General features: G+C 31.9%; 3 protein-coding genes across 6 annotated transcripts; 2 read left to right on the forward strand and 1 right to left on the reverse strand.

The window, feature by feature from the left end:
- Positions 1-426: 426 nt before the first annotated feature.
- LOC110627100 (cytosolic sulfotransferase 15) lies at positions 427-1566 on the reverse strand. The gene has a single exon (XM_021773343.2). The coding sequence runs from the start codon at positions 1563-1565 to the stop codon at positions 525-527; it is 1041 nt and encodes a 346-aa protein (XP_021629035.1). The 5' UTR covers position 1566; the 3' UTR covers positions 427-524.
- A 3529-nt stretch (positions 1567-5095) lies between these two features.
- Positions 5096-9411, forward strand: LOC110626545 (probable choline kinase 2). 4 transcript variants are annotated; one of them, XM_021772509.2, is made up of 8 exons: positions 5096-5445; positions 5754-6191; positions 6307-6428; positions 6532-6724; positions 8117-8234; positions 8321-8368; positions 8852-8952; positions 9090-9411. In XM_021772509.2, the coding sequence occupies exons 2-8, from the start codon at positions 5838-5840 to the stop codon at positions 9210-9212; spliced, it is 1059 nt and encodes a 352-aa protein (XP_021628201.1). In that variant the 5' UTR covers positions 5096-5445; positions 5754-5837; the 3' UTR covers positions 9213-9411. The 4 variants fall into 4 exon arrangements, with proteins under 4 accessions (XP_021628201.1, XP_043817692.1, XP_043817693.1 ...); XM_043961757.1 differs by having other exon boundaries at positions 8852-9005; positions 9090-9233; XM_021772510.2 differs by having other exon boundaries at positions 5129-5445; positions 5759-6191.
- A 645-nt stretch (positions 9412-10056) lies between these two features.
- On the forward strand, positions 10057-13067 carry LOC110626546 (protein MAINTENANCE OF PSII UNDER HIGH LIGHT 1). The gene is made up of 3 exons (XM_021772511.2): positions 10057-10441; positions 10874-11008; positions 12506-13067. Exons 1-3 carry the CDS (start codon positions 10271-10273, stop codon positions 12872-12874), a joined length of 675 nt encoding a protein of 224 aa, XP_021628203.1. The 5' UTR covers positions 10057-10270; the 3' UTR covers positions 12875-13067.
- Positions 13068-13121: the final 54 nt, after the last annotated feature.

Raw genomic sequence — 13121 nt, forward strand, 5'->3', positions numbered from 1 at the left:
TTATAAATTATTAGAATTTATCAAAATGTTTGGAGTATTTAGATTAATTAATCTATTATGAATCATTTCTTTATAAATTATTGCGAAAGTATTTGTAAAGAGAGTGTGGGAGTAGATATATATAAATTATTTAGATTAATTTATATATTTATATCTATAAATTAGATATAAATATAGATTTTTGTATTTCCTTTGAAACACTTATTCTAAAGTTCACCAATTTAATTTATATTACTCGACGCATTTTTACTATTTTATAAATCTCTATTTCTAAATCATATATTATAGGACTCGTATAATAAAACAAGAGAAAAATAATTCAAGAGAGAAAATTAAAATACTTTCATTTAATTAATAAAATTATAGCACACAAATTAAATCATGCATTATGATTTAATTTGCTGATTTTGTTCTACATTCTACACATATATGATAGTAGAAGACGTCGATCTACACCATAATCCACATGACTTAATTCCCAAATAGAAGTGGCAAGCAGCTACCCAAACATGGCTCCGTGCATCCTAGGAAACCACCTTGAATTCAAGACCAGAGCCACCTAATTTTTCCTCCATCACTTGGCTCAACTGCTTCACCATTGAAGGAGATAAATAATTCAACCAATCTCCAACCTCACCTTTCCTAAACAAGTGCCTATTTTCAAAGTTCAAGATGGACTTGCCTGATACGTTCACCTCCAAATTCTTCAACTTCTCAAAGCTACAAAGCTTGGCTATGTCTTCAACTACACCTCCCTTCTCTTCTTCCATTGAAAAAGGGCAGCCAAGAAACTTGGCTAGCTTCTTCAACTGAAACGCAATGTCTTGTTTCAGGTCCTCATACTTCAAGAAGAGCACCTTGTCTGGTCTTTCCAGGCTCTCCCTCCAGTATCCCAACATATGGTCCCAAAATGGACCAAACCCAACAACCCCATTGCAATACATGTTGAAAGCTTCCTCTAATGACAAGGGAGGAAGAGTTTCTGGCTTCACCTTGTCAATGAAAACCCACGAGGAGACGAAAGTGTCAAAAGGGTTTCTACATACATAAACAATTTTGCACTTGGAACTCTTGATGGATTCATGCAAAGATGCAAATGGAATATGGGTAGCAAAGAGTCTAGGGTGGGGGATTATTGAGAGGTCAGGGACCTGGTTGTTTGTATAAACTTTGTACTCAAAGAAAGGAACGAGATCATGAGGATTGGAAACAAGCAAGGGATGGTTATTTGAGAATGGTGGAAATCGGTTGCGGTTCAAGATGGCAAAAGACAAAGCTTTAAGCCATGTGGTGCCTGATTTTGGTACTGTGGCTACAATTACATCACTGTCTCTTGCTTGGAAGTGTTTATGGAAAGACAAAATGGCTTGGATCTGCTTTGGCTGGCACCAAAATCCCTGAAATTGATAGATATAAGGAGTTCTCCAACCTCTCTCTCTGGGAACTGACAGCAGCAATTCTTTGCACTCATGGCTTAGCTTCTCTTCCTCTCCGACATCTACCACATGATTCTTTGTGAATTGGGAGTCAGACGTGGAAGTAATGGAGATGGTAGGAACACGCATTTTATGTTTTCTAGCTTGTAAAATTATTCTGCGCCACACCTTTTTATATATGTTTTTGCATGTAATACATTTCCTTCTAAACTGTTCACACGTTTATTATATGACAGTTTATTATATGCATTGCAAAAAACTCCGAGCACTCTTTAAATAGTAAATATCCGTGAAAATTAAAATATTTTTAATTTGAAAATTAAGTTATTAATATCTGAATTTATTTTAAATTTACTTAAAAATTAATATTAACTATTTAAATCTAATTATTATTATCCGAATAAAATTTAAATCTATTTAATTTCACATATTTTAATTAATAATTTATATAAAAAATATTTTTATTTAAAAATTTTAATATTTTTAAAAAATTTAATATTTTTAAAAAATTTAATTTTAATTTTTAAATAAAAACACATAAAATTTTTTATAAATATTATTATAAAAAGTATATTTTTATATTAAATTTAATTATTTATATAAATAAATTTAGATAGTGAATACCTATAAATAAAATTTCAATTCGATGTCACAAATATCATTTTTCAAATTTAAATTCGTGTTAAATCTATCCTATCAGAGTTATGAAATTATCAGATCCATTGCCCTTTCTAGCTTTAAAGGTATCCACCTCAAAGATATCAAACTATGAGAGGAGAATTCGAGTTGGAGTCATTTATTTAATTATTTTAAAATATTTAATTATTTTAAAATATTTAATCTTATAGTAAAAAAACAACAATGTAAGAAAACTTAAAATTTATTAAGATGGATATTAAATGATAAAAATTGTTTAAAAATATAATACATTTTAAATTTGAACTCCAAATCATTCATAAATTCAATTTTTTATTAAAAAAAAATATTAAAAAGATTTAGAACATGTATCTTGCCAATCGTCAGGCTATAAGTAAAAAATGAGTAATATAGGCTTTTCATAATAATATAAATATATATACACTTTTATCATTAATAATAATTAATAATTTTATATCAAAACACTCACAGACCCAATATGATAATAAGTGTATCTAAATAAATTTAAAAAATTTTATATTCTAACTTTTTCAATTTTCGATTTTCATTTTAAAAAAGAAATTATAAATTATAATTATAAAAATATATACTATTACTTATTTATATATTAAATTAAATTCATTAGTCTTATTTGTAATTAATTAATTAAAGACATTTTAGTTTAATATAAAAATTTAAATTTTTCGTAATTTAATATTTTGCTAAATTATAAACCATCTGTTTGTTATTTATTTTATGAATAATTTAAAAAAATAAAAATAAAATAAAAAAACTTGTGGGTAACGTGTTTATCATAATGTGACTGATGTAGACAATGAAACATGGGAATCCTATATCATCCTCATGTAATACACGTGTTGTGTGTGAAATGTTTTTAAAATTTTTAAAAAATTTATTAATTAATTTTTATATTAATTTTAATTGTTAAATATTTTATTATTTAAAAATTATTAATTAATTTTTAATTTTATAAAAAAAATTATTAATTAATATTTTTATATGAATAATATTTTAATTTTTTTATGATATTTAATTATTATAATTAATAAAATAGTTAATTAATATTTTAAAAAAATTATTTTTTAATCCTTAAAGTTTAATATAATTAACACTTCTATCTCTCTATTTTGGCGATCTAACACTTAAATTCCTCACTTTCTCTTCTATCCAAATTTGTAGTCTTTCCATCCAAAATAACTGTTTAAAACACGTGAATTGACAAAATTGACCCTCACTAAAAGTCCCACTATTTTAAAATTACGAAACTCAAATCTAATACATTTTCACTGTAGATTATTTTTCTTCTTCTTCATAACTCTTACTGGTTCTGCAACTTCTTCTTCTTCGCTAAAATTCCTATACTTTCTGCAACTCTCAAATAATACTTCAGGAAGAAGAAAGATGGAAAATAAAAAAAGGAAAAAAGAAAAATTAACAATATTAAAAGAAAATAGAGAAAATACGAAGAAGAACAAAGATAAAAAAAAAAAGAAAAAAAATGTTAAAAAATATAGAAAAAATATAATAGAGAAAAAAAATGAAAAAGAGAAAAAAAAATCAATAATGTCAAAAGGAAATAGAAAAAATATGAGAAAGAAAAAAGATGAAAAATAAAGGAAAGAAAAAAGAAAGGAGAATTAATAATAGATAAAAGAAAATTAGGGATTTCACATTGAGAGGAGGGTATTTTTAAAAAAAATTATCACCTCTCACCTTTAAATATTTGACTAAACATCTTAAATGGACGGAAAGATTATGAATTTGAATGGAAAAGAAAGTGAAAAATTTAAGTGTTGAATTACTAAAATAGAGAAACAGAAATATTAATTACGATAAATTTCAGAGACTAAAAAATAATTTTTCTTAATATTTTTTTAATGATGTTTAATCATTAAAAATAGTAAAAAAAAATAAATTTGTATAATGTGATTAGTGTAAGTCACGATAGGCAGTTGTAAAGTCAGCATTTGCGTAGCTCGGTGGAGTCTGTATCGGTGTGGGGTCGTGTTTTCTAGATTTATGTGTAACGTTTGGTTTGGTTTGGTTTATTGAATTTGGATTTAATTTGAATTAAGTATTTTAATTTGATTTGATTTTAATTTAGGTTTTAGAATAATCTTTATACCCTCTCCCTTTAACCCTCTTTTAGATCTTGTGAAATACAATTTTCAGCATTGATTAATAGAAAAAAAATGAAACTGAGACACGATATTTAAAAAAAAAAAATTCTAATCCATTATTACAAGATAAAATTAAGAATTAATAAAAAAAATACTTTTTATTATATTTTAAAATAAATTTTATAAAAAAAATAAATTTGAACATTATAATTTCGCAAAATTAATGATATGGAATCATAAAAAATATTCTTTTTCTAGCTATTATAATAAAATATTTTAAAAGTTTATTTATTAACAACTTAAAATTTTTATATTTTTTCTTTGATATAAGTGTAATTTTCTTAATTTTTAATTTATTAAACCTAATTATAATTTTTAAAAAAAATTATATAAATAAGTGTTTAATGAAAAAAGTGAATTCAACATAATTTTTAAAAAAATAACTAAGATTTAAGGATTAAAATATTGTTAAATGCTGTAATGTGACAAATAACTTACACCACATATTAATAGAGTTATTACTAAAACTCTCAAATTCAAGGTCAAGTCATAAGTAAATTCAAAAATTAACGATTTTAAATTTTAATATTATTTAATTTAAATATATTATTTTTTAAAAATTATTTTTTAAAATAAATTAATTAAATTGAGGTCCATTAAAAAATATAATTTTTTTAAAAATAGAAAAATATTAACTCAATAAAAATAATTTTTATATTTTCTAAAAATTTTAAAGTTTCTAACTGACTTATTGTTGAAACTTCAAACCAAAGAGGAATTGGCCGAGGAGAAGAAAAACCAAGAAGGAAAAATAGAAATAGTGCGGGAGGGCCCATCATTTCCAAGGCACAGTGGTATGGAATTGGAAATATTTTTTAATTCCGGAATCTTTTCTTCCTTTCTCCACCGTCACTAGCCACGTTGCACTTTTCACGTGATCACCCGCTGTGTCAGATGCCGCCGATCTCCCACGTAGCCTCTTTACGTCACGCTTTTTCAAATCTTTCCGGCATATCCAACGGTTCTAATTCATTCTTATCATCGCTCTCTCAGTCTCAGATTCCCCAACTATTACACCCCACTGCCTCCCTTCCTCTTCTCCCGCGAAATTCCCAACCGTACGGCGACGAAAAACAAAAATCTCCGGCTACCAAAGGAAGCTCTCTCTCTGTCTTCCATCCTCCGCTTTGCTTCCCTTTCATTTTGTATCAACCGTTAAAAAGAAAAAAGAGGCAAGTGTTATTGTTTTTTTACTAGGTTATTGAAAGATTTCGCTATTATTTGGTTTAACTAATGGATTTTGGTTGATTCGTAAACGTAGGGCTGTGTTTGGGTGCTTTGAAATAACTTTCTTTTCTTTTCTGGAATTATATGGAGGAAACGAATTGAATTAATAACAATAGCATTTGTTCTTTTTTGTGTTGGCTTTTTGGTTCTGGAGCCATTTTTTTGATAATTGAGGAATCAATTGATGAACGTAAGGATTTTAGGAAGATAATAGTCTTGTTGATTATTGCCTGTTTGGTTATTTTCGTTTCAGATCAGACTCTTCCAAAAGTAAGTGCTGCGTGGAGTGAGTTTACATTGTTTTGTGAGTTTTTGTGGGTATTTTTCTTTTTCTGTCATGGGTGTTGTGCAAAATCCTGTGGCGAACAAAGAAGATAGTATACCAGGAGAGGCTAAGGAAATATTGAAGTCATTGGCGTCCAAGTGGGAGGATGTGCTTGATGCTAATGCATTGCAGGTGATCCCTCTTAAGGGGGCAATGACCAATCAGGTCTTTCAGATTAAGTGGCCAACAAAGGCGGAGCGACGCTCACATAAGGTTCTGATGAGGATTTATGGTGATGGTGTGGAGGTCTTCTTTGACAGGGATGACGAGATCCGGACATTTGAGTTCATGTCTAAACAAGGGCAGGGTCCTCGTCTACTGGGCCGGTTTGCAAATGGGCGAATTGAAGAGTTCATACATGCCAGGGTACTTGGATTTTTCATTTCAGTTCCATAAACAATGTTTTTCTTTTTCAATCAATTGATTGGAAATTTCCTTCCCCAACAAATTTTTGCCTGACTTCTTGATATTTGAATTTCAGACGCTGTCTGCATCTGATTTGCGTGATCCTGATATATCCTCTCTCATAGCAGCTAAATTGAAGGAGTTCCATGATCTTCCAATGCCTGGTCCGAAGAATGTGTCCTTGTGGGTTAGGTTGCGGTATGTTCCGTTTCTCCCTTTCCTTTTCTTCATATAAGGTCTCATATATCTTGCTATTTATTCTTGTGTTGCTTCAGTTGGTCGATGCTTGTCTATTTTTCAGAAACTGGCTGAAAACAGCTAAGAGTGTGTGTCCTTCTGAAGAAGCTAAAGCCATTCGATTGGATGCCATTGAACAGGAAATTTCCTTACTGGAAAAGGTGCTCTCGGGAGATCAAAGAATTGGTTTCTGTCATAATGATTTACAATATGGTAACATAATGATCGATGAAGAGACAAAAGCAATTACCATAATTGTAAGTCTTTTTTATTCAGTAGTTGATACAATCCATGAATATGTTACTTCAGTTTCAAATATTGAAATCACATCCCTACTTCTCTGTAAAAGTTCTACTGGAAATATCTTAACAATTCTATCTCTGTGTTATTTTAATTGATAGTTAATGTTAATGGTCAATCCTAGTGTTCTTTTATGTTCTATCTTGAGTTGATCATTTGTCGTTACTTATTAATTTTCTTCTTTGAACCCTGATGATCTGATAGGGTAGACTTGCAACAATGGCGTGGAGCAATCATCCGTTTGAATGATATAAAGTTGCTCCACACCAAGTCTGCCCTATTGGATACGTATCACCTGCAATCTATCTCAGAAACAGCAAGTTAGTGTCTGCCGTTTTTATATTAAACATAATATACTAAACATAGTTCGTAAGACAATTTGCTTTTTTCTTGGCTATGGAATCCCTTTTTTGTACTAGCTCTTTGGATCTCTTCCCTTCCTCTTGGAAAAGCATGTGCATTTGTAGTGCATTATTCTTGCGCTGCTGCCATATGGCCCATTTCATGTTTAACTTTAGCAATGTCAATGCCCATATCATGAATGCCCCTAGTTCTGCATTGTTCTCCTATGATGCATTCAACCAATTATGCACAGTAATGCAAGTAGAGCTGTGACTCTGCCTGGTTGAATGAGCTATAGGACATTGATGGCGTGACTAGTGGTCTCATGGATTCTCTGTTTTACAAGGTCAAATGGAGATAGATTTTTCAGGTACAATTAATATCAAGTAACGCAGTTTGTTCTTGTTCATTTCCTTTGAATTGGGTTCCTAAATATGCATTCCTACTGATATTGGAGCATGACATAAATCTACTCCATTTCTCCTAAATATGCAACTCTTCTAAAAAAACCGAGTTAGCTTACCAAGAGAATTAGTGCCTTGGTTGATTTAATTTCATTCATTAGTTTGACTTAATTAAATTACCTTTTGACATTTGGTTTTGGTTTGAAGAATCTGCTTTCTGCATCAATTACTTTTCAATCAATTTTCATGCTTTTACTTTAGTTTGAAGTTTCAGAAAAATGTGACCATTGTCTTTTTCCAATTTTAGAACTGTTTGTTATTTGATGTTTGCTTGATAAAGATGATGAGATTTATGATGATAAATGAAGTCTTGCAAGCCTGCTGGTGTACCTGGTCATGGATGTGGATTGACTTCAAAATTTAACTTGAATATTGTTACTCACTCCATTTAATCGATAGCTAACAGAAATTGAGATCCATAAGAATTTTCTTCAGCCTCCATTTTGTGATAATTTTGTAACTCACTTGAATTGGTTTTTTATGATTTCTTTTGCCCAATGCCTACTTAATAAACTGTGGTTGATCATATGTCTTGTTTTCCAGGATTATGAATATGCAAGTTACAATCCTATTGCCTTTGATATAGCAAACCACTTCTGTGAGATGGCTGCTGACTATCACAGTGATACACCTCATGTCATGGACTATAGTAAATATCCTGGTGTGTGATCATCTGTTTACTGCTTTATTTCTTTGCTTTCATTTAGCAACTGTGAATGCATTCTTGTGACCTGTGTCTTACCATAGGTTCGGAGGAGCGTCAAAGGTTTCTGCATGTGTATCTGAGTTCTTCAGGTAATGACCTGTTATGTTCATAATTAGAAGATATTTGTTGTTCATGTAGTGTGTTTTTTTTTCTTTGGCTAATCAATTCTATATTAGTTTGTGAGATCTAGGTGCTGGATATTTGTTTGGAACATTGATTGGAATGGTGAACAATTTATTAGTAACCAGTATCAGGCTAACTATACATTTGAATCTGAGTCTACTTTTCTTAACCATATGAAGCATGAATCTGACTATCATAATTATGTAAGTATGCAATGTTTTGGTATTTTATCAATGTCTATCCATTGTGATTGGCATATTTCATATACCAAGGTATGGATTCTTGATTTCTCATCTTTGATTGGAGGCTCTCTGTCTTGCACTTATAAAAATAAATGCCAGCCATAAATGGGATGTTTGCCAATACTCGTACTGGAGTTCATGCAACAAAATTAACTGGAAAAGTGGTTTCATTGTGATGATCATATGAAGCTATTGGGTTTCATGCAGGTGGTCAAGCTAAAGATATCGAGGGGAAGCGGCTTTTGGATGATGTTGAGAAGTACACGCTTGCAAGCCATTTGTTTTGGGGTTTGTGGGGCATAATATCAGTATGTGCTGCTTCTCACATTCACTTTTTAAATAGAAGTTTGCCGCTTCTAAGGTGCTTGAAAAATTATGCGATGGCTTGAGATAGGGTATTGAATGTTATGCATAATTGCGGGTATTGTTTTTGCCTCTTTTTCAGGAACATGTGAATAAAATTGACTTTGACTACATGGCATATGCAAGGCAGAGGTTTGAACAGTACTGGTTAAGGAAGCCTCAGCTATTGGGTTATTTGATTGGGAAGGAGGGAGGAACTAGCTGATTGTCCGTCTGATGGTTATATTATGTAGTTGATAAGTGGCTTTCTCCTCCTTAGTGCTTTGTTGACAGTTGCTTTGTATTTCTTAAGAAATTTTGAATAATTTGTTTATTATTTCCACAAATATGTTACATTTGGAAACATTGTTGTTTCAGGCATAATGCTCCTTTGTCTATATAAAAAAAACGCTATTCTAGGGACCTTTCAAAGCAAATGCAGTATGTCTTTCAAAGTTGCAGGTTTCTTTGTTCAAGGCCCAGCATCAGGCGTTTGGACTTTGCCAGGGCTATTAGTATTGCCATGGCCATAGAATGGTTTATGTTTCGGTCTGATTTCGATTTGTGGTACAGCTTGAGTCCTTGTTGAGGGGTTGTTCTTTTCTGTTTTGGTCAAAATAATGTTTGAGAGCTTATTTATTTTATTTTCAAAATTAGGAACGTGATCAGTTCGTCAACATGAATTATTGATTCCGGTTTAGCCTTTTCAAGGTTTAAGAGGGGAGGAAATAGGGATCGAGATTTGCCTTGGGACACAGCAGAATTGATTTGGGGCCTGGTTCTCAAATTTTACAGTGATTTTGTGTCAGGGAAAAAGAATAAAAATTATTCTATTTATTAGATGGGCTCAATTTGACTGGAATGAAAGCCAAAACAGTTGAACTTCAAGCAGACTTCTCTCGTTAAAACGTGTAATCTTTAATAAAATCTTGGTTCTATATAAAATCTATTCGTACACATTTCATAATCTATTTAATTTTTCTGTACATAAAATGAGACAATATTTAATTATTTTAAATTATAAAGTCTTTATGCTTACAAAATAAACTAATATTAGATTATAATGAGTCTCCAGATCATAAAATCTAAGGACACAGGAGACATCCACAACCCGCTAAAAGTCGACCACACATGACCCATCCCTTCAAAAAATCTCTCTCTCGCTCTCTCCCTCGCGTGCCAATTTAACAACTTCCCAGAAAGGAACCCACAATTCTGCGACTGCCACTGAAGTGTTTTGAGGCAATTTCTGCATACCCTTTTGGTTCTCTGATTGTAGGAGAGATGGCATGTGCATCACAGGCAATGATATCGGCAAACACATGCACATTCACTTCCCCGCGGTTCTTCAAGAAATGTCTGTCCTTAAATCGGCAAAATTTGAAGCTTTTCACAGTTAGAGCTTCCTCTGATGACCCCGATTGCAATGATGAAGAATGTGCTCCTGATAAGGAGGTAAACTTCTTGCTGAAGAATTATTCTTTAACTTTCTAGTGTTGCTTTTCTTGTACTTAATTTAAGCTTATATTTCTATTCTACGCTATTCGTTCTTGCTATGTTGTTTTTTCTCTTTATTATTTTTTGGTTAAGAGTCTAAGGCTAGTTTCTTTCTTGAGTTAATAAATATGAGAGGAAAAAGTAGGAAATTATGTGGAATTTGGTGTTATCTTAATTGATAGTTAGCCCAAATTTGTCAATCTGAAACTGTTTTATGTTTTTGCAGCTTATTTTTTGCTGAATTTGTAACCATGTTGAGAATATGAAATATATAAAGAATAGTTGTTAGTTAATATGGCGGTTGGTTTCTCAAAGGTATAGAATCATGAAGGAAATGTTAGAGAGTCCACTTTGATAATATTTTGGTTTTGTTTCCATGGTGAAAAATAGGTAGGCAAGGTGAGCGTGGAATGGTTGGCTGGGGAGAAAACCAGAGTTGTTGGAACATTCCCACCGCGAACTCGTGGTTGGACTGGATATGTTGAGAAGGATACTGCAGGGCAGACAAATATCTACTCTGTAGAGGTTGGTCATTTGCAAATCTTCCAATACATATATAAAGCTTTCTTTCTTCTCTTATTTGCCTATTCTGTTAAAGTTTATGTTGCTCCCTAACACGGTACCTTTGCCTGTTGCTGCCAAATTGTTTACAATTGGTAGTCACCAAAGCCAACTACCCAAGATATAGGTGAAGATCAAACAATAGGTATTAAAAGGATTGATGAATCTATTCAATGCTCAACATAAATTTTCAATGCACCACATTCTGTTCTTTAAGTGGCGCACGATTATGATTTTGTTCCATTCAGATGAAGTTCCATAAAAAAGTCTGTATTTTTTAAGCCATTAACTGTTTGTGACATAATACACCTCAAATTAAATCTGGCAGTTCCTCTGAATTTATGCCCCTGACCTCAACTCATAAGGTGCATGAGCTCCTACGAAAAGAATTTACCATTATCTAGTTTGTGGTTTGCTGAATGCCCTTACGACTAGGTGATAGCTCCCTTTAATCTAAGCAGCATAACTGCTATTCTAATAGGTTCATGAGGTAGCATTTTTTTTAGGACCATAAGAAAGAAATGGCTGATTCAACACCAAGCCATCACTAGCAGTGCAACAAATCTTTTTGTTGGAAGATTTTAGCTTGGTGATTGAATATCTCATAGCTTGGTTATTGGATATCTCATTAGAGAGAGCCCGTGGTTGGTGTCCAAAATATGATGCTTAAGGTTTTGAGCCTCAACATTTATTCCACTTTATAGACAGGTTGTAAGGCCAATGGTATTCCAAATGTATCACCGTAATGTTCTGTGGCATTGTGTTCCAGTTCCATGTTCAGTTGTAACTATAGTTAACCAAAGAAGCAAGCTATATATTTAAGAAGCTATTTTTCTGCACATTTTTTGGTAACTGCTACTAAAGGTATGGTTTAGGGCTAGTCATACTAGATAGGCAGTTAATCACTTGAGGCAATTGTTTGTGTTTTATTCTTCCGTAAGAAGTTAAGGTTCTGATGTTGCATAAAGAGGTCTGAGAAAAGATTCTTGATTGCAGATTCACATTCTTTTGCATTAGAAAGAGCATTACGAATTGCAAACTGTAATAAGTGTGTTGGTGTTTTGGGAGGAGAGTAGAACAAGAGTGTGAATAAAACTGAAATATGGTCTACTGATTTTATTAATCTACTGATATTTATACATAAAAATATAACTGAAAATTCAAATGAGATCATGAGTATTTTTGAATTTTAAACTTAAAAATCTTAACAAAATAATTTAAAACTAACTTATTGGATTTAGCCAAACAACCACAATCTTATATTTGCATACTAAGTCAATTATTATAGCAAAGTGGTCACTGGGGTGGTTCGTTTCTGGAATACATGGAAACTTTTCAATTTAATCTGTGTTCCCATGCATGCAGTCATACAGTGTCTCTCTGTATATCTCTTCTCCAGTTCCATTTCTATCGAGTAAAGAACTATGCTATTGTTCATCTAATAGCTTCTAATATTTTCAGCCAACAGTATATGTAGCGGAAAGTGCAATAAGCTCAGGAACTGCAGGTTCTTCTTCCGATGGAGCTGAAAACACAAAAGCCATTTCTGCTTTCCTTGCGTTGATAGCTGTGGCTGCAGCTTCATCGATTCTCATCCAAGTTGGTAAGACCCCAACTGCAATGGAACCAGTTGAATACTCTGGACCTTCTCTCAGTTACTATATCAGCAAGTTCAAACCACCAGAAATAGTCCAAGCTGCAGTGCCAAGCCAAGCTGAACCCTCCCCATCAACACAGCCAGAAAACTCTGCTTCGGAAGTTCCCCAGATACAGGTTGAATCTCAATTGCAGCCAGCGCCTTCCACTCCAAGTGAGAACAGTATTTCTTAGGCTAATTATGTTGGCTTAATTTCTTGAACTTTAGAATATTGAAGATTTGATTTTCCTTCTATACCACTATACATTGTATAAAACACAAGATGAAGGGAAACTTGGTTTTGATTGAGCTGAAAGACACACACTTGATATGTTGTATGTTAAAAGTTTTCTTGAATTGCTATATTCATTGTCTACTTTGAATTGATGTCTATTTTGTTTTAGTTGGAAATTAGTGGTGGTGGTGGTTGTTAGCATTTAG

Source organism: Manihot esculenta, chromosome 11 (genome assembly GCF_001659605.2).
Source record: "Manihot esculenta cultivar AM560-2 chromosome 11, M.esculenta_v8, whole genome shotgun sequence".
NCBI lineage: Eukaryota > Viridiplantae > Streptophyta > Magnoliopsida > Malpighiales > Euphorbiaceae > Manihot > Manihot esculenta.

Coding starts and splice junctions, on each gene's coding strand:
- LOC110626545 (XM_021772509.2), top strand. CDS start 5,838: ATGGGTGTTGTGCAAAATCCTGTGGCGAACAAAGAAGATAGTATACCA. Junction 6,429..6,531: donor TCCTTGTGGGTTAGGTTGCG/GTATGTTCCGTT, acceptor TCTATTTTTCAG/AAACTGGCTGAAAACAGCTA. Junction 8,953..9,089: donor GTTTGTGGGGCATAATATCA/GTATGTGCTGCT, acceptor CCTCTTTTTCAG/GAACATGTGAATAAAATTGA.
- LOC110627100 (XM_021773343.2), bottom strand. CDS start 1,565: ATGCGTGTTCCTACCATCTCCATTACTTCCACGTCTGACTCCCAATTC.
- LOC110626546 (XM_021772511.2), top strand. CDS start 10,271: ATGGCATGTGCATCACAGGCAATGATATCGGCAAACACATGCACATTC. Junction 10,442..10,873: donor AATGTGCTCCTGATAAGGAG/GTAAACTTCTTG, acceptor GGTGAAAAATAG/GTAGGCAAGGTGAGCGTGGA. Junction 11,009..12,505: donor CAAATATCTACTCTGTAGAG/GTTGGTCATTTG, acceptor TAATATTTTCAG/CCAACAGTATATGTAGCGGA.